The sequence below is a fragment of the Sylvia atricapilla genome, chromosome 6 (assembly GCF_009819655.1).
Source record: "Sylvia atricapilla isolate bSylAtr1 chromosome 6, bSylAtr1.pri, whole genome shotgun sequence".
NCBI classification, from domain to species: Eukaryota; Metazoa; Chordata; class Aves; order Passeriformes; family Sylviidae; genus Sylvia; species Sylvia atricapilla.
Genome location: NC_089145.1, coordinates 35,865,196 through 35,884,787, shown reverse-complemented (window position 1 = coordinate 35,884,787; position 19,592 = coordinate 35,865,196). Strand labels below are relative to the sequence as shown.

At 50.4% G+C, this 19,592-nt stretch overlaps 1 protein-coding gene across 1 annotated transcript; it reads left to right on the top strand.

Annotated features, from left to right (window-relative positions):
* Positions 1-1,590: 1,590 nt before the first annotated feature.
* NEMF (nuclear export mediator factor) lies at positions 1,591-19,506 on the top strand. The gene is made up of 33 exons (XM_066321468.1): positions 1,591-1,747; positions 2,806-2,874; positions 3,188-3,290; positions 4,560-4,685; positions 4,763-4,911; positions 5,181-5,248; positions 6,182-6,268; positions 7,001-7,077; positions 7,484-7,554; positions 7,648-7,723; positions 8,972-9,034; positions 9,148-9,225; positions 9,848-10,056; positions 10,540-10,725; positions 11,041-11,104; positions 11,553-11,641; positions 12,237-12,340; positions 12,685-12,747; positions 12,851-12,963; positions 13,359-13,416; positions 13,736-13,794; positions 14,239-14,359; positions 14,753-15,035; positions 15,572-15,614; positions 15,698-15,747; positions 16,206-16,359; positions 16,643-16,720; positions 16,797-16,982; positions 17,598-17,630; positions 18,306-18,412; positions 18,486-18,529; positions 18,627-18,706; positions 19,255-19,506. Exons 1-33 carry the CDS (start codon positions 1,689-1,691, stop codon positions 19,330-19,332), a joined length of 3,228 nt encoding a protein of 1,075 aa, XP_066177565.1. The 5' UTR covers positions 1,591-1,688; the 3' UTR covers positions 19,333-19,506.
* Positions 19,507-19,592: the final 86 nt, after the last annotated feature.

The window sequence follows — 19,592 nt, the reverse complement described above, 5'->3', positions numbered from 1 at the left end:
AAATTGTGTAAGGAGTGAAGAATTTGGGTTTGTGATAAAGATGGGGGACCTCTTTCCTTGGCCTGGCTGCTTCCTCAGCAGGGAAAACTGAAGTTTGTGCTGTGAGTGAGATGGGGATGGAGGGAAAGGGGAAGGAGGAAAGGGAAAGAACAAAGGAGAACAGGAAAGGGAAGGAGAACGGGGAAGAAGGGGTGAGGATGGGAAGAAGAAGGGAAAGGGATAAGGGAAAATCGGGAAGAAGGTAAATCAGCAAAGTGGAAAGGAGGAAGGAGAGGAAGGAGAATGGGAATGGATAAGAAGGGGGAAGAAGGGGAATGAGGAGAAAGGAGGAATGGGAGGGAGGAAGAAAAAAGGGAAGGGGAAAAAGGATAAAGAGAAGGAAGGAGAAGGAGGAGAAAGAAGAGAAGGAGGAGAAGGAAATAGAGAAGGAGAATAAGAAGGAGAAAGAGGAGGACGGAGGAGAAGGAGGAAGCAGACAAGGAGGAGAAGGAGAAGGTGGAAGAGGAGGAGGAGAAGGAGAAGGAGGAGGAGAAGGAGGAGGAGCAGGACAAACAGGAGGAGGAGCGGAAGCAGCAGAGGCAGCAGCAGGAGGAGGATCAGGAGGAGGGCCCGGGGCGGAGCGGGGCGGCTCCACACAAACCGTATTGCCGGCGGAGCGGGCAGGTAGCGCCGGGCGCGGTGGCGCGCGCCTGTAGTCCCAGCTGCCGGGGAGGCTGAGCCCGACGGATCGCTTGAGCCCAGGAGTTCTGGGCTGCCGTGCGCTGTGCCGAGCGGGCGTCCAAGCTAAGGCCGCCATCAATATGGTGACCCGCGGGGAGCTGCGAGACACCAGGTTGACTAAGGAGGGGTGAACCGGCCCAGGTCGGAGACGGAGCAGGTCAAAGCTCCCGTGGCGGTCAGTAGCGGGATCGCGCCTGTGAATAGCCACGCCAGCGTAGCCTGGGCAACACAGAGACACGCGGGCTCCCCTTTTGCCCCACGCCGCCCCAAACACCCCGACAACACCCCGCCAAAACCCTCCACACGCCCGACCCCAACACACAAAAACACCGCCTCCTACTGCCGCTCACGCGCAACGCACCCCAACAACCGCTCCCTCGCTCAACTCACACCCACAACCTAAGCTCCCACACAAATCTACCCTGAAATAAGAAATGCGGGCAAACACTGCCCAAAGGGGTCCCGCGGGGTCCCTTTGCTGCCCGACACGGACACACGTGGGCACCTTTGCCTTACACACACCCCTTTCCTGCCCCCCACACCCGCGGCGTGCTTTTGCCACACACGGGACCCTCTGGCACCCCTTTTTGTCTCCCTTTTGCCGGCCTCTACCGGGGCCTTCTGGTCATACGGACCCTTTTCTGTCACCCCCAGAGTCTTTTTTGTCACTCTCGGACCTCTTTTTGTCAACCGCGGACCCTTTTCTGTCACCTCCGGGCGCCGCTCGCCGCCCGCCCCCTCAGCGCCCCCGCGCTCACAGCGCCTCCTGTCGGTCGCGCGCGGTACCGCCCCACCCGGTTCGGCCCGTGCGCGGCCGCGGAGCGCCGGGGATTGGCACCGGGCGCGACCCGTAGCGCCCATGGGCGCAGGCGCGGGAGCCGTGAGAGACTGGGATCGGTGCGGAGCCGGGATTGCAAAGGGGCCGGGGGCCGGGATCCCTGTGGGTCTCGGCGGGCGGCGCCGGCGCCATGAAGTCCCGCTTCAGCACCGTCGATATCCGCGCAGTGCTCGCCGAGCTGCGGCAGAGGTACCGGCACTCCCCGCCCGTGCTGTCCCGGGGAGCGGGGCCCGGCCCAGTGGGTCCTGGTCGTGCTGCTGGCCCTGGCCCTGGTTCCGGTTCTGTCCCCGCCGTCGTCCTGGCCCGGCTTCCCCTCCGCGGCGTAGTCTCAGGGCTGTGAGGGCTCTGCTCCTCCATCGTGTCCTGCTCTCACAGCTCGGCCCGGCCCCGCTCTGCCCCTCAGCACTGCCCTGGGCTTTGCAGAACCCCTTCAGCTCCTCCTGCCATCCCATTCCCAGGCTGTCCCAGGCTGCTCCAAGGCCTGTCCGACCTGGCCTTGGACACTTCCAGGGATCCAGGGGTAGCCACAGCCTCTCTGGGCACCCTGTGCCAGGGCCTAACCACCCTCTCCGCCAGGAATTCCTTCCCAATCTCCCATTCAACCCTGCCCTCTGGCAGTGGGAAGCCATTCCCTGTGTCCTGTCCCTCCATCCCTTGTCCGCAGTCCCTCTCCAGCTCTCCTGGCGCCCCTTCAGGCCCTGGAAGAGGCTCTGAGCTCTCCCTGGAGCCTTCACTTCCAGGCTGAACAACTCCCAGCTGGGAAAATCCTCACATTCCTGTGGAGCTCTGCTACATTCCCGGTGTCCAGGGCACTCTGCATGTCCAGCCCCACCCTGAAGGGAGTGACTGACACCCCCAGACCAGTTCAGTGCCCATACTGGCATTACTGGTGCCCTGTGCTGGCAGAGGAGCTCCAGTATAAGCAGTACATTTTTCCTTGCCACAAAGAGGAGCACAGGCGGGAAGTGGCAGCTTTCTGCATTATATGCATTAATATAATTTTCTCCATCTGATTTTCTGCTTCTCTTAATTGCTGTGTCTTAAGAGCAGTTTCTCTGTCTCTCCATGGTTGTTTTTCCCAGCTTATTCCATTAATCTCCCTTCACTGCCCTTTTGGTTACTCCTTGGTAACTTTTTGTAACTTGGTAATTTATCATAACTTGCCCTTACTTTAACTGCCACTGGGATTTTTTCCAGCCAGTTGAATTTTGGGTTCTCCAAAGCATTCCTTGTTTTCCTTTTGGCAGCTTGTTGGGAATGAGGGTGAACAACGTTTATGATGTGGATAACAAGACCTATCTCATTCGCCTGCAAAAGTAAGAGCTTTAAATATCTCTATTTAAAAACTCTTTAGAAATGCTGTGTGAAAACTAGATTTCTTGAAATTGTCTGCAGTATTTTCTGACTCGTTTTCAGTGAAATTCTGCTGGAATTTGGTAAAATGCAGTAATTTTTACCCAAAAAGTTCTTAGGAAATAGCATATGGAGAGGGAAACGCTGCAGAAAACACTCTGCAGACCAGTGGGTGGTGAGGTGGCTGCTCCTGTGCCTCGTGGCATCCCAGTATGTCCTCATTTGGAGGGGATCCCTGGGGATTTTGGGGTGCAGCTCCTTTGTTTTGCCCCCCAGGCCGGACTGCAAGGCCACGCTGCTGCTGGAATCTGGGATCCGCCTCCACCTGACAGAGTTTGAGTGGCCAAAGAACATGATGCCATCCAGCTTTGCCATGAAGGTAAACTCACCAGGGCTTGGTTTTTGATGGATAGCAAGAAGGAATGTTCATGTTCTGTCCTTGGAGGCAAGAAAACAGGGAAGGATTATTCCAGTGAATCCTGATCTGTTGGATCTGAAGACAAGAGAAGAGCAAATGTGGGCTTGGGGTCACATCACTGTTGTTCAGTGCCTGAAACAGCGAATATTTAAATTTATAAAACTACTGCTGATGTCCTGGATGTCTCTTCTGGACCTCCCAGGCCTTCTGGAGTGTTGGTGCAGCAAAATCCTTGTCATTCCAGTTGGATTGTGTGAATTTTTAGGCGTTGGATGCAGCACCCTGTGGTACAGAGTCCTCTGTTCAGTCTGCTGAGCTCTGAGGGTTCAGGCCTTGCTCCAGGCTCTTAGGCTGGGCTCCTGCAGGTGCATCCACAGGTAGATCCACGGGGATACAGCCTGGGATGACTCCCATGGATCTGTTCCTCCTCTGGCTGCAGCCAGGAATGACTCAGCAGAGATTCTCTGGGGTGGCTTTCCATGGCAGGGATGGGTGCAGGGATAATCCCAGTTATCTTTACAAAAGAAACTCTTAGAATTTGAACCAGCTCCCTTGAGCTAAACAAACAACATGGAAAAAATGTTTTCATATTAAGAATTGGGCTCAATTATATTTATAATTATAAAAATGAAAGAGTTACTTTGGTGAGCACCAACATTTTTACTCCTGTGTTATTTGAGTTAAATAGGAAGTGGTTGGTACCGCAGGAGGGCTTACAGCCAAACCATTCCCAGATGTTTTCGGATGTTTCCCAGACATTTTTCCCATCCCTCTGATGCTTGGCCAGGCTACCTAGAACAGAGGCTAGACAGAGTTAAAGGATAAACATAGGTAATTATTGAAAGGCTTTTAAAGGGTACACCTTGGCCAGTGCAGGAGTCTCACAGGGAGTACACCCAAGAGGGATGACAGTCATGAGTTTTTTTGACAGATAAAAGGTTGGTCTAATTTGCATATCAGAACTTAATTACTAAATTACACCTTCAGGTAATGAGGAGGTCCTTTACTCCAGGTTTGCCCCCCCCAAATGAATTAGCTGTTTACATTTTTTGGGCCCTGAGACAGTCAGGCATCCTTGAGTTTCTCACCTATCCTTGAACTTCAGGCCTGGAGAGGAGCTGCCTGAATAAAGCGGGAGAGTAGTAGCTGACAGTTTTAGAGCTCCCCACTAAAGCAGCACTGGTTTGAAGGCTTTGGGAGCTCAGACTGAGGCTCATCTGTCCCCTGCAGTGCCGGAAGCACCTGAAGACACGGCGGTTGGTGAGCGTGAGCCAGCTGGGCATCGACCGCATCGTGGACCTGCAGTTCGGCAGCGACGAGGCCGCCTACCACCTGATCGTGGAGCTCTATGACAGGGTGAGGGAGGCCTCCAGCAGTGTCCCCAGGGTCAGGGGACACCTGGGGGACCTCACTGAGGGTCCCTGTCCTCCCAGGGGAACGTTGTCCTCACTGACCACGAGTACCTCATCCTCAACATCCTGAGGTTCCGCACGGATGAGGCAGACGACGTCAGGTTTGCAGTGCGGGAGCGGTACCCAGTGGACAGTGCAAAAGCTCCTGTGCCTCTGCCCACCTTGGACAGGTAATTTCAATTCCCGAGCTCAGAAATGGTGTATTTCTTGTGGGCAGTGCAAAAGCTTCTGTGTCTCTGCCAACCTTGGACAGGTTATTTCAATCTCAGAGCTCATAAACCCAAATTTGCTAGCGCTGTGAAAATCTTGGGTGATTCCTCACCTATTACAGGCCATGTTTAGTTTAATTTTTTAAGGCTGGAAATGTTTTGTAGCTTCTAAGCAATGCCGTGTTGTTTTCAAACACTCTTTGGAATTGCAGCTCTGTTTTCTCCTGCAGGTTAACTGAAATCATATCAAATGCACCCAAAGGGGAGCAGCTGAAGAGGGTTCTGAACCCACTCCTTCGTAAGTAATTGGGCTTCGTAAGCAATTGTTAGAAGATGAAGTGAGATCACTCAGTGTGGGTTATGTCATGCTGGAAAATCTGAATGACTTATCACACAGTCCTGGAGTGGTTTGGATTGGAAGGAACCTTAAAGCTCATCTCATTCCACCCCCTGCCATGGGCATGGACACCTCCCACTAGGCTAGGCTGCCTTGGAAAACAGGAATTTATTGATTCCAAGGCATCTGCACAGAGCTGAGCCTGGCAGTGGCTCTGCTGGAGCTCTGGCACGGGGCATTTTGCACCAGCCTGGTACCAAACAGGAGCTGTAAGTGTAAAGTCAGGTTTTCCTGAGCACAGAACCAAACTTGTCTTGTGTGAGGTCATCAGAACAAGTTTGGTTTTCTTCCTGACTGAGCAGCAATGCTGCTCAAGCAGAGAATTTCCAAATCACACCTAAGCATTACTTCCCCCATGTCTTAATTATCTTTTTCACCACCCTTTTCTTTCTCTTTCTCTATCCTGGTCTCCTAAATAATTGCTACTGCTATTTAATGGTATTACTGTATAATTGCTAATTATTGTCCCCCACTGATCCCAGTTTTGCTGTATCCATGCTGCAATTTGGTGTTTCTGTTCCTGTCATGTAGGAAACCTTGCCCTCACATGGTTTTACTGATCCAGTTACCAGGCACAGCTGCACCACTCTAAAATCCTCACCATTTTTCCCTTTGTGGGAATTTTGGCTGTTTCTCACCCCCTCCTCTTTACCCATCCATCCCTCCTGTCCCTTCCCTGATTTTTGGCACTTCTCACACTCTTGTGTCCAGACTTTTAAATGCAAATTGTGAATATTTTCTACAGATGATACTTCAGTTTTTTTTTTTTTTGTTGTTGTTCTTGTTTTTTCTTTTGTTTTTGTTTTTGTGTTTTGTTTTTTTTTTTGGTAACAGCTTATGGGGCCACTCTCATCGAGCACTGCCTTATAGAAGCTGGATTTTCTGGAGCTGTCAAAATAGATGAACATCTGGAAAATAAAGGTGTAGTATTTTAAAGGCTGGACCACAAATACGGAGATTTTTATGTCTTTATAGTAGGTTTTTTTTTTTGTTTTTTTTTTTTTTTTTTCCCCAAAGAGATGAGTAAACCTCTGGTTCTGACCACGTGGTTTTACTTTTAGTATTTTTAGCTTGGGGACCAGCCTTGTTTACATTAAAACTCTTAATTTGTGCATAAATTGGAGATAAAATATCAGATTATTCCTTTAGTCTGAATGGTTTTATGGTGAGACACCACCTCAGTCATGAGGTGAGTTCAGAGGGTGTTTGACAAGAATTTACATCTAAGTATTTTTTTTGTAGCAAACATTGGGGATTTGGTAAAGTAGCAGCTTTATATTTATTGGAAAATTAAAGATTTGGGTAATAAAATCAGAAAATATTTTCCTGCAGTCTTATTTTCCTTGTGTGCTTTATATTTGCCATAAATCCAGAGGAATTTTTCCTTCCTACTGCATTTTGGTGCTGTAAAAATAACTTCTCACAGCTTCTGGTTTATGCTTTGCCCCTGCAGCTTTAGTTTCATAAAGAGCTGGTATTTGTGGGGTCTTTTTTTTTTCCTCCTGAAACTTGAATAATTATGTGCTAAAAGCATCTAAATAGATTTTTATATTAAAAACTTCCCAGATGTAAACTTAGCCTCCTCTTTAAAATGAGCAATGGTTGCTGGAGTGAAGCACCAGGACTGAAATATTTCTGCTGTTTTGTCTTCAGAAAACCTTGAAAAGGTTCTTTCAGCTCTAGAGAAAGCAGAAGAATACATGGCCCTCACTGATAACTTCAGTGGAAAGGTGGGTCTGGGGTGAGTTAGCAATTGTTTGGAATTGCAGAGTTAAAGTGGCAAGCAGGAATTCCTCAGGCTGGGCAATTCCTGCTCTTCCCAGCTGTGGATTTGATTCCTGGGTATCAGGTGGAATAAAAATTGCTTCTTTCCACAGGCTGGCCCGCAATTCAGTATTGCACAGGCAGATTTTATAAATCCTGGGGAGTTTACACTTGGATTTTAATAGGTTCTATAATAAATTCTGCACATAAACTCTGCATTTATGGGGTAGTCCTGAGGGTTGGAAGAAGTTCACTTCTTTCTCAAAAGAAATTGGGAGTCAAGGCAAGCCAGTGGGTCAGGCACAGCTGGAATTATTTATTGATGATCCCTAAAACTTTGCACAGCCAAATGATATTTTTTGATTCTTTCAGGGGTATGTTATCCAGAAAAGGGAGAAAAAGCCAAGTCTAGAACCAGATAAACCAGCAGAAGATATCTACACGTAAATATTTGAAGTATTTCTTCCCTTTCTTGCTACTAGCGTGCGTAACAGAAATTAGTTTTCAGGTGATAATATCAAATGTGTATTTTACAGATATGAGGAATTTCATCCTTTCTTGTTTTCTCAACATTCAAAATGTCCCTACTTGGAATTTGACTCATTCAATAAGGTACAGTGCTTTTGCTGATGCTGCACTTAAGTGCTTGAATTGACTGCTGCCACAAGGAGTAATTAAAACACAGTGCAGGGGTTGTTAATGAAAGCAGAGGAAGGGATGATTTCTTTCGTGGATGAATGTTTGATGAGAAAAGGCCAGCTCAGACAGGACTTTCAGGCTACAGCTAGGCAGTGCTGGCTCCTGAGCTCAGCTGGAGTGTGGAACTTCTCAGGGAGATGGAATTTGTGGAGGATCCCAAGTGTTTTGTTCTGGAGAGCTGGAATCTGGGCTGTCTCTGGAGTTAACGTTTGTGACAGACATCACATTTACATTTCTGTTACTGCTCTGAAAGCCTCAGGCCTCTTATTTGGTGTTTCCTTGGGCACTGTCCTGGTCATGGACTCATTAACATCTGGAGTCATTCACTGTCTCTTGTTCCTGACCTTCATCTCCAGAATTCCCACTCCACGCTCCTGCCCTGCTTCCTGCCTGAATTTCTGTCATCTCCTTCATTGATCACAGAATCCCCGAATGATCTGGGGTGGAAGGGACCTTAAATCCCATCCCATTCCACCCCCGCCATGACAGGGACACCTTTCACTATCCAAGGTTGCTCCAAGCCCTGTCCAGCCTGGCCTTGGGCACTTCCAGGTATCCAGAGGCAGCCACAACTTCTCTGGGAATTCCATCGCAGTCCCTCCCCACCCTTCCAGCCAGGAATTCCTTCCCAGTCTCCCATCCATCCCTGCCCTCTAGCAGTGGGAAGCCATTCCCTGTGTCCTGTTCCTCCATCCCTTGTCCAGAGTCCTCTGATGAACTCCAAACCTTCCTCATCTTGTGCTCACAGCTGGAGCACCAGGAGCAGTTCTGAGGCATTCTGGGTCTTTGTGCTTTTTTAACTGACCCAGTGAAGCAGCAGGAATTCAGGGCAGACAGATCTGGCTTTGTAATCATTTAATCTGAACCAAAACAGTTGCTTTGCCATCATTTCTTAGCAAAAAAAGGCTGGGCCATTGCTTGGCCACTTTTTTTCCTTCTGTGTTTGCTGTGAGACAGCCCTGAGTGTCCTGCTGGACTCATCCTGTGGGAAGGGAAATAGGGAAAACTCCAGGAGGTTGTTTCAGCCTCTATCACCTCTTTTAGTACTTTGCAGCCCCTTCTCTGGAGGGAGCCTCTTCTGCCTGCTCTGAGTCAGGCCAGATCCTCCAGAATTCTCCAGGCCAGGATCTGGGGATTCTCCAACCTGATTCTTTACTGCAGGCCACAGATGAGTTCTACTCCAAGCTGGAGGGGCAGAAGATTGATCTGAAGGCCTTGCAGCAGGTGTGTCCTGATCCAGGCTTGGGCAGCTGGGATGGCTCCCGGATTTCCAGAGGTGATTCCCTGATGCCATTTGGATGTATATTTCTATTTTTTGGCTGTTTTGTATTTAAAAGGAAAAACAAGCCTTGAAGAAACTGGAAAACGTCCGTAAGGACCATGAGCACAGACTAGAAGCTCTCCAGCAGGCTCAGGTAAGACGTATTTTGGGTTTTAATAAAAAAAAACCCCAAAAACCAAAGCATAATCACACCACCATGGGATGGTTTGGTTGGGAGGCAACTTCAGTCCCATCCAGCTCCAGGGGCAGAGACACCTTCCACTGTCCGAGATTGCTCCAAGACCTGTCCAGCCTGGCCTTGGACACTTCCAGGGATCCAGGAGCAGCCACAGATTCTCTGGGCACCCCTGTGCCAGGGCCTCCCCATTTTCCCAGGGCAGAATCTCTTCCCAGTATCCCATCTATCCCTGCCCCAGGGAGTGGGAAGCCGTTCCCCCTTGTCCTATCCCTACAGTTCCTGAGGTAGAGCTCCTCTCCCATTTCATGTAGCCTCTTCAGATCCTGGAATGTTGCTATGAGGTCTCTGCACATGAGAACCTTGTATTCTCCAGGATGAACAGCAACAGTTCCATGCTCCATCCTGGCCTGGAACACTTCCAGGGATTGGCAGCACTGGAGCTGGATGTTTTCCTGTGCCACCACTTCAACCCATCCTTGGATTCCTTCACTGCTCACTCCTTTCCATGTCTTTAAAGAAGCCATTGCTGAGCACGTGTGTGTAGCTGCAGCGGCTCCAAGCTGCTCTTTTCCCTAAGGAAGCTGACCAGCTGAAGGGGGAGCTGATAGAGATGAACCTGGAGGTGGTGGACAGAGCCATCCAGGTGGTGAGGAGCGCCCTGGCCAACCAGATCGACTGGACCGAGATCGGCGCCATTGTCAAGGAGGCCCAGGCCCAGGGGGACCCCGTGGCCACGGCAATCAAAGAGTTAAAGCTGCAGACAAACCACATCACCATGCTGCTCAGGTGAGGGTATGCTGCACTGCCGCTGGAGCTTAGAGAGTTAAAAAAAAACCCATCCAAAATATCATTTTTACATCAAGAAGTTTCGGTATAAAAGCTGGGACGTGGCAAAGTTAACCTGTGAATTTTTTTAGTTACCTCACTTTCAGAAGTGAGGTAATAAACAAGTAGAACTACATGTCAGTTTAGAGAATATACTCCTTTTCAGTAAGTTTCCTTGGATTGGAGAAACTGAGCTCTTTATCTTCTGCTTTCGTTTTCTTTTTTCCCCCCTCAAATTTGGCTGACCGCAAGACACAAAAAGGTTGGCACACAAAGCATTGCAGAGCTTCCTGTGTCTGCACAGTGAAAAGGGTTTAGAAGCTCCTTGGGCCATTTCCAGAGTTCTGAGTGAATTGAATTAAATTAAGAGCACATTGCACCAAGGATTAAAAATGAACCAGTTCTCTTATCTTAATCTTGTGATGGAATCTTTAATCTTTTTAGGAACCCCTATGTGTTTTCTGAAGAGGAAGAGGACGAGGATGATGCTGATGTACAGAAGGAAGAAACAGAAGAACCAAAGGGAAAAAAGAAAAAGAATAAAACCAAACAGTTGAAGAAACCTCAGAAAAACAAACCCTCATTGGTTGATGTTGATCTCAATTTGTCTGCCTATGCCAATGCCAAAAAGTAAGATTTTTCAGTAAATGTGTGCATTTGGAGGAGAAATTCCTCTGGGTGTGCAGTTGTTGGTGATAATATTGCAGGAGGAAGAGTTTTGGGTATATCTTGTTAAAAATTGAAACAGCAGCTTGTCCTGAGCTCTGAGATGGGAAATCTTCTGTCCAGACCCAGTGGTGCAGAGCAGCTGCTCTGTGGCTGTCACTTTGATTGAATTTGGAGTCCAGTTCTGCCCAAACAAAATGCAGAGGCCTGGGCTGAGTGAGATGAGGATCAAGGAGTGGATCTGCTGAGATTTCAGTGCCAAACCCTTGTGTTTCACAGGTACTATGATCACAAAAGACACGCAGCCAAGAAAACTCAGAAGACAGTGGAAGCTGCAGAAAAGGTATTTTTGTTTTTTCCTTGGATTTTAGAAGATATTTGAAAGGAAAATCCCTGCCAGTGTTCAGTGGGGATCCTGACAGATCTGAGCACCCCTAAGAGAACATGAAAGGGGAAAAACAATCAGCCAGGATTGGTTTATTCTTGACATTTTGAGCTCAGTGGAGGATTGCAGATCTCTGATGTATCCTCATTTTCCACCAGCAGCATTGGGAATACTCAGAACAGGTGGAGATACTGACAGACCAGGACTTAGGGTGGAAAATCAGTGGAAATCCTTCCAAAATCCAAGAGCTGATAATTTCAGCTCTCCAGGGTGGGGTTGAAGATCAGGGCTGAGTGGAGCCTGCTCTGTGCTCAAGTCCAGAGCCATTTCCTACCAACTTTCCCAGTGTTCAGTTGGGAATTTGGGGATTCCTGCTGCATGGTGATGTTGCTTTCTGTCCAAACAGGCTTTTAAATCAGCTGAGAAGAAGACCAAGCAAACCCTGAGGGAAGTTCAGACAGTCACCACCATCCAGAAAGCCAGAAAGGTCTACTGGCAAGTACAGCTCCATCACCCGTCTCTCATGTCCTGTATCAGGATGGATCTTCCCTGGTTTGGGAGTGCAGTTATTTAGGATTTCTGAGCACTGCACCTTGGCTGGACTCTCCTTAAAGATGCTGCTCAAAGTCAGAGAATCCCAGAATGGTTCCCAAGGGTAGCAGCTGTGGCTGCCACATCCCTGGAAGTGTCCAAGGCCAGCTTAGATGTGGCTTGGAGCAGTCTGGGATAGGGGAAGGTGGAGACTGGATGATCTTTAAGGTCCCTTCCAATCCAAACCATTCTGGGCTTCTGTGCTTTAATAAATAAACAAATGAAACAAAACCTCAAAGCTTTTAATCACCCTAATGACTGAATCATTAAAATAGAAATGAATAGGAGGACTGTGGTAATGGTGCTTCTTGTTCCATCTCCAAATCTCACTGCCAATGGTGCTGTCCCAGGCCTGTGGATGGAAGTAAAATTTTTTTCAGTGTCATCAATTGTAGATGCTGAGATGGATAATCCTGAGTTTGGTATCAAAAACCACCTTGTGCAATGTCCTGTTAGTTCCAGGTGTTTCTCACACTGTGGGTTTGCTGGAATTTGGCAGGTTTGAGAAGTTCCTGTGGTTCATTAGCTCTGAGAATTACCTGGTCATTGCTGGCAGGGATCAGCAGCAGAACGAGCTGATTGTGAAGCGCTACCTCAAACCAGGTGAGTCCATGGAGGGGCTGTGGGTGTTTTCTCCTCTTCCCCAGTTCTGGGAATGTCCAGGAGAGACATTGGAAGGTCTCGCTGCTTTGTCCTTGAGCTGGGCCTTGGATCAAAGGGAATTTTGGTGTGGGAATTTTGGCAATGGGAGTTCTCCGTTGCTATGGGGAGAGAGCGGCTTGGATGGCTCCCCTCAGGAGGTGATTCTCCCTGGGACAGGGATGCACTGAAAGGCTTCTGTGTCCCCACCCTGCCCCTTGCAGCCAGACCAGGCTTTTCCCTCTAAAGTTAGAGACTTCCCTGGCTCCAGGGCTGTGTGGGTCTGACTGAAGTCTCCCATTTCCCAGGGGACATCTATGTGCATGCGGATCTGCATGGAGCCACCAGCTGTGTTATCAAGAACCCCTCAGGTACCCTGGGGACTGGAGCTGACAGTGAGAAGGGAATCAGTCCTTCCTGGGAAGCTCCCAGGCTGGATTAGGGCAGGGTTTAATGGGTGCTGGGTGTTCCCAGGTGAGCCCATCCCACCACGGACGCTGACGGAGGCAGGGACCATGGCCCTGTGCTACAGCGCTGCCTGGGACGCCCGTGTGGTCACCAGTGCCTGGTGGGTCTCCCACAGCCAGGTGAGCACTGCAGGCAGGAGCTTTCCAGCCACAGCATCCCAGGGGACTGGGATGTGACCACAGACAGTTTGTGGATCAAACTTCTGTGTGAGAGCATGGCCATCACACCAAAGTTGTGGTGGTTTTATTTCCTGAGTGCTACTGAGCACATCCCGGATTTTTTTCCCAAGTTCCTCACCCAGGACTCCTAAAACACAGTGTGTGTTTAGGTTGAAACATCCCTTAGCAAAAATCCCTGCAAAGGAGAGGAAGAACCCCTTGGATACAAAGTCCTGCAGAGCTGTTCCCCAGGAGTTCAGCTCTTGTTGAGCCGATGTTTCTCTTGGTGCTGTTGTCACCTGATGTTGGCCTCTTGTCACAGAGATTTTGTACAGGTTATTGTGGTTTTCTTTTAGGTTTCTAAAACTGCCCCTACGGGAGAATATCTCACCACTGGGAGCTTCATGATCCGAGGTGAGACACAAGGAACAGTGGTATGGGATGTTTTCCCAAAGGTGCTGGGCTGACCTGTCAGTAGCAGCTGATCCCAGAAATCTGTTTGGAATGGCTTAGTCTGAGCATCAGGCAGCTGCTGCAACATTTTGAGCTGAGCCCTGGGCAGAAGTTCATTAACTCAGCTGCTTTTGGTATCTCCTGTTCTCATCTCAGGGATAAAATAAGCCCCAGTGTAACTTTTTGGTAGCCTAAAGCCTTGAATAAAAACTAATTTTGGAAGCACATCCTGCAGCATGGCTGCTAAACCTCGTCATGAGACTCTCCCTTTGTTTTTCAGGGAAAAAGAATTTTCTTCCACCTTCGTATCTGATGATGGGCTTCAGCTTCTTGTTTAAGGTACAGCTTTTCCCATGCAGCTCCTGCTGGCTTTTGTAATTTGCTTTGAGCTGCAGGAGGCTTATTTTCTGCATCTTGCTTATCAGTATATTCCCAATTACTTATTTTCCCACTGGGACAAATCCCATAAAAGGCTTCTTGCTGATAATGACTCTGGTTTCATTTCCATCTCAGCCTAGTGTGCACTGTCTGCATTTCAAACAGGCTCTGGACCTTGCTGCCTCTGTCAGAGTTGTTATCCCAGCTCTGTTTGGAGCATGGAAATGTTCAGGGAATCTGAGAGTGCCAGCTCTGTGTGTCACCCTGACTTCTGAGGTTGGCACACTTGGGTCTGGTTTAATTTTCTTGCCTTTTGATGGCAAGAAGTGTTAAAAACGGAAAGAAAAAGCTGGGTGAGGTGTTCTATGAACACCACCAGGTCTAACAGAGGCTCCTGGTTTTTAGGTGGATGAGAGCTGTGTGTGGAGACACCGGGAGGAGAGGAAGGTCAAAGTCCAGGATGAGGATCTGGACACAGTTTCCAGCAGTGCCAGTGAGCTGGTGGCTGAGGATGTGGAGCTTTTAGGTACAGTGGGAAGGGCTGGGTGCTGTGGGTGCTGCTCTGGGGTATCCTTCAGGGTCTGGATGATCCCAGAGCTTGGATCACTGATAGGACACAGGGAATGGTCTCACACTGCCAGAGGGCAGGGATGGATGGGATATTGGGAAGGAATTCCTGGCTGAGACGGTGGGGAGGCCCTGGCACAGGGTGCCCAGAAAAGCTGTGGCTGCCCCTGCATCCCTGGAAATGTCCAAGGCCAGGTTGGACATTGGGTCTTGGAGCAATCTGGGACAGTGGAAGGTGTCCCTGCCATGGCAGGGGTGGAACGGGATGGGATTTAATGTCCCTTCCAACTCAGACCATCCTGGGATCATGGCTCAGTTAGGTGTTTCTATTTTTCTGCCCTGGGTGCCCCAGATGGAGGAGACAGCAGCAGTGAGGAGGAAAAACCAGAGGGTGAGGAAGCTCCAGAGGGTGAGGAAGCTCCAGAGGATGTGGAAGCCATGGCTGAGAGTACCCATGAGGAGGGTGTTGCTGAGCTGGAGCAGGGAGGAGGGAACACTCCTGCTCCAGAGGCTGACTCTGAGGAGGACGATGGAGAATCTGAGGAGGAACATCCAGAGCCCAAGAGGGAAGTGAAGGAGGAAGAGGTGAATTATCCAGACACCACAATCGACCTGTCACACCTTCAGTCCCAGAGGTGAGAGAAGCAGCAGGTGGGGGCACCTGAGGGTCTCCTAAAACCCTGCCAGGACAAGGCTGGGATGCATTGCTGTCCCTTCTTTCCATGCTCAGCAATGGGAATTCTGCCTCATTGTTCTTTCAGGGCTGCTCACCCCTGAGAAACTGAGCCCTGAGCTGCCTCTTCTGTGCCAAGCTGGTGCAGGGCAGCTGCTCTGTGAGCTGTGGGATGAGCTCATCCCTGTTGTCCCTGGAAGTGGCGGCCCTTAGAGGGTGCAAGGAGCAGGGATTGGGTGGGTGCTCATGGGGTTTTGTGCCTGGGAAGCTGCACTTTGGGGCTCCCTCAATGCCCAGGCTGTGTGTGTTTGTGTGTGATAGGGCAGAGAGCTGAGATTGTTTTCTAAAGTGACTCCCAGTATTCTGCCTTCTCCAGTCACCAAAGCTGGGATTGCCTCTCTAGAAAGCTGAAAGTTACAACAAAGCTGCCCAAGTTTGGTGTGTCCATGGGCAGCTGCCCTACATCTGCTGATGAGCTCCTTTTCCATCTCCCCACAGATCCCTGCAGAAAATCATCCCCAAAGAGGAAGAGCCCAACTTGGTAAGGTCCCAGCTCTGCTGGGTGGCCCAGAGCAGTGGGAGCTGCTGGGCAGGACCTGCCCTGACCTGCCTTTCCCTCCTCAGAGTGACAGCAGGGTCCAGGGCCGCAGGCATCTCTCTGCCAAGGAGAGGAGGTGAGAGCTAGTGGGTGTTCCAGGGAATCCCAGGATGGTTTGGGTTGGAAGGGACCTTAAATCCCCATGCCATTCTACCCCTGCCGTGGGCAGGAACACCTTCCACTATCCCAGGCTGCTCCAGGCCTGTCCAGCCTGGCCTTGGACACTTCCAGGTATCCAGGGGCAGCCACAGCTCCTCTGGGTATGCCTCTTCCCCATTCCCTCCCCATGTCCTGGACACAGGACTGATCCATGCCCATTAGCCATCCTGCATTTCCGGGTGAGATGCTGCTCCTGTCCTTTAGGAATCCTGGCTGGGAACAATTTCACTCGTGGGCTGGGGAGGTTTTTCTGAGGAGAGGCTGTTTCCAGTGTCCCTCAGTCTCTGTGGTAGGGAAGAAGGGTGGAATTGCTGTCAGGAGAGCAGCAGCCTCTCCCATCACAACAAATGAGGATGATGTGATTGTTCTCCTTAGAGAAATGAAGAAAAAGAAGCAGCAGAACAACTCTGAGAACTCGGAGCTGTCTGAAGAGAAGCAGAAGGACACAGAGACAGAGACCCAACCTGCAGCTGCTCCCAACAGCCACAAGGCTGCCCCAGCCCCTCAGCCCATCAAACGGGGCCAGAAGGTGGGCAGGGAGCAGGGGGACCCTGGGCTGAGGTGTTAGGATGGAAATATGGACAGAAATCCCAGAATTCTCAGATATGCGTGGTGGTTTTAGGCTCGTGGTGGTTTCAGGATGATGGTGGTGGGAGTTAGCACAGAGCTCACTGGAACCAGTCCCTGGGTTGCTGGTGAGCTGTTCTGAAAGAGTTTGGGATACTGGGAAGGAAAGAACCCGTGGGGTCACCATCTGTGCTTGCAAAACTCTGCTGAAGTCATTTCTGAAGCTGCTGTGTTTCCTCTTGCAGAGTAAAATGAAGAAGATGAAGGAGAAGTACAGGGACCAGGACGAAGAGGACCGGGAGCTCATCATGAAGCTGCTGGGGGTGAGGGGGGAGCTGTGCCTTCCGTGGGCTATGGTGGCTCCAGTCACCAGCCCTGACACCCCCCGTGTCACCACAGTCTGCAGGCTCCAACAGGGAGGACAAAGGTAAAAAAGGGAAGAAAGGGAAGATAAAAGAAGAGGCAGCAAAGAAGCAACAGCAGAAACCCAAACCCCAGCGTCGTGGAGGGGGCAAGGAGCCCCTCCCAGCAGGAATTCTGCATGAGGCACAGGAGTCAGGCCTGGATGAGCTGCAGGAGGAGAAGGTGAGGAGTGGGATGGGAAGGTGAGGAACAGTGAGGTGAGCAGCAAGAGGGGAAAGTGAGCAGCTCTCTGTCCATGTGTCTGTCCCTTGCTGGGGCTCTCCTGGCTCTGTGTAGCTCTCTCACTCGAAGGCTGAGCAGCTCCCCATGGATTTTGGGCACAGTGCAGAGCTCTGTGTCTGTTGCCAGGTGTCAGGGAGCCCACTGGATTCCCAGAGCAGCTCAAAGCCCTGCAGCAATCCCTGTGCTCCTCCTGTTCCCAGCACAGCCAGAACTGGGGCTCAGAGCAGTCCCGAGGATCTCGTTGATCCAACACCTCCCCCTCAGCCAAGGGAACCGAGCTCCCAGCCCTGCTGTTGGGCTTTGGTATCTCTGAGCTCCATCTCCCTCCTCCCAGCTCGGCGTGTGCCAGGCAAATTAGAGGTTGGAAAGAAACACTCCACCCTCCCACCCACAATGAAGTGCTGCTCTTACCTGGGTTGTGAAATGAGTTCAGTTCTCCCTGCAAGGATGGGGCTTTCTGGGGCCTGCTGATTAAAGGATTTACTGGGGACAGGGGAGGAAGAAGCAGCTCTGTGGTTTCTGCAGCCCTGATGTGTTCTCTGTCTGTGTGTGCAGGAGGAGCAGGACCAGGAGCAGCCAGGACTGGAGGTAAATAAATGCTCAGTTCTGTAAGTGCCAAGGTGGGAGCTGTGTTCCTGCTGGGACTGGGACATGTGGGAGCCCTCCAGGACTGTTTGAACCCACCTTAATTTGTATTTTTAATTGTAGTTTTTGAAATTCACCTCCTTTTCTGCCCACATCCTCCACATCCTCCATAAACCCAGAGCTGGTCCCTGGACGTTGGCCCTTGGTTTTTGCCTTGGTGGCTTTAGGCTGGAGGATGACACAGTGAGCAGGACAGGTTCTTCTTTAGTTTAGAAGTTTATTTACATATAAAATTGCTTCAAACTTTCCTGTAACTTCCTGTAATTACAATTAGCCTGTGTAATTACAGGCTGTGGGTGTTGCCCAGGGCTGGGAATTAGTGAATTCCTCTAAATTCCCTAATGGAGGAGGATAACCGTGTCTGCTGGGGCAAGTTTTGGGTGACCCTGTAACTCCATTGAGGGGCCCAAAACCAAGATCCAGCCAAGGATGCGATTGAAATGGGATCAGTCATGAATCCTGGCTTGGGAATTCCATTCCAGTGAAGTCCTCATGGAACCATGGAATGGTTTGGGTTGGAAGGGACCTCAAAGGCTGCCTGTTCCCACCTCCTGCCCCGTGGCTCCAGGGAGGGCTGAGCTCAGGACCTGGTCCCAGTAAAGCTCTTTTGTCTCCCAGGACAGTGAGGCCCTGCTGGACTCCCTGACTGGGCAGCCCCACCCCGAGGACATCCTGCTCTTTGCTGTCCCCATCTGTGCTCCCTACACAGCCATGACCAACTACAAGTGAGTGGCAGCACCTTCCTGGGAGGGGACGTGCTGAGGTGATTTTATTTACAGAAACCTTTCCTCTGGGCAGGTATAAAGTCAAGCTCACTCCGGGCACCCAGAAGAAGGGCAAAGGTATTGTCTGAGAGCCCTGAATCCTTCCCTGTGCTCTGCCTGCTGAAGCCAGTGAGGTTTTCCAGGCTGTTTCACTCTTGCCTGTGTGTTTTTCCAGCTGCCAAGATCGCCTTGCACAATTTCATGCAGTCCAAAGAAGCCAGTGCACGAGAGAAGGATCTGTTCCGGAGTGTCAAGGTGAGGCTTTCCCTGCAGTGTCTCCTATGCAAAGCAGCAGCAGTAGCAGAATGTCCACCAGTGCCATTTGGGGAGGACATGCTGCCAAAACTGAGTGTGCTGTTGGGTTTTTTGTCAGTTTTCCTGAGGAAAGTCAGAGAGTCCTGCAATAGTTTGGGGTGGAAAGAATCTTACCCATGGGCAGGGCCACCTTTCACTCTCCCAGGCTGCTCCAAGCCCTGACGACCAGCCTGGCCTGGAACATTTCCCAGCTGCTCTGGAAAAGTTGCCTGGGGAGGACCATGAGGAACTGAACCTCAGTAGTAGCACTGGGCCCTTTGTTTCTGCACTGTCACTCATCTGACAAAAGTAGCATCTCCTGAGAAACCCTCTGGGTTTGGGAGGGGAATTCCTGGAGCAGGGGCAAGTGCTTGCACTGAGAGTTGAGGCTGGAGCTGTCCTGTGCTGCTCTATCCCAGGTGCTCACCAGGGCCAAGGAACGGTATCATCCCAGTGCTCTAGAAAGGCTTTCCTGCTTTGGTCACTTTCTCCTCTTCCATGTTTCCTAGGACACTGATTTGTCAAGAAATATCCCTGGGAAGGTGAAAGTGTCTGCACCTCACCTCCAGAACATGAAGAAGAAGTGATTCCATGCTGGGGGCCCTCACCCCCAACCAGGCCCAGGGCTGGGACAGACAGACACAGACCCATGACCAGAACTGAATTCCAACACCCAGGACCTGCATTCCCGGTGCTTTAGCTGGACTCTGATACAAATTGCGGATAAACATGGAAGTAAATTGCTGGCGTTTGGTCAGGAATGTCCTTCCCTGCTGCTGCTTCTGTGCTCAAGTGCTTATCCCCCACACTGGGCAAAGGCTCTGGAATTTGGGGCAGAAAAACTCCA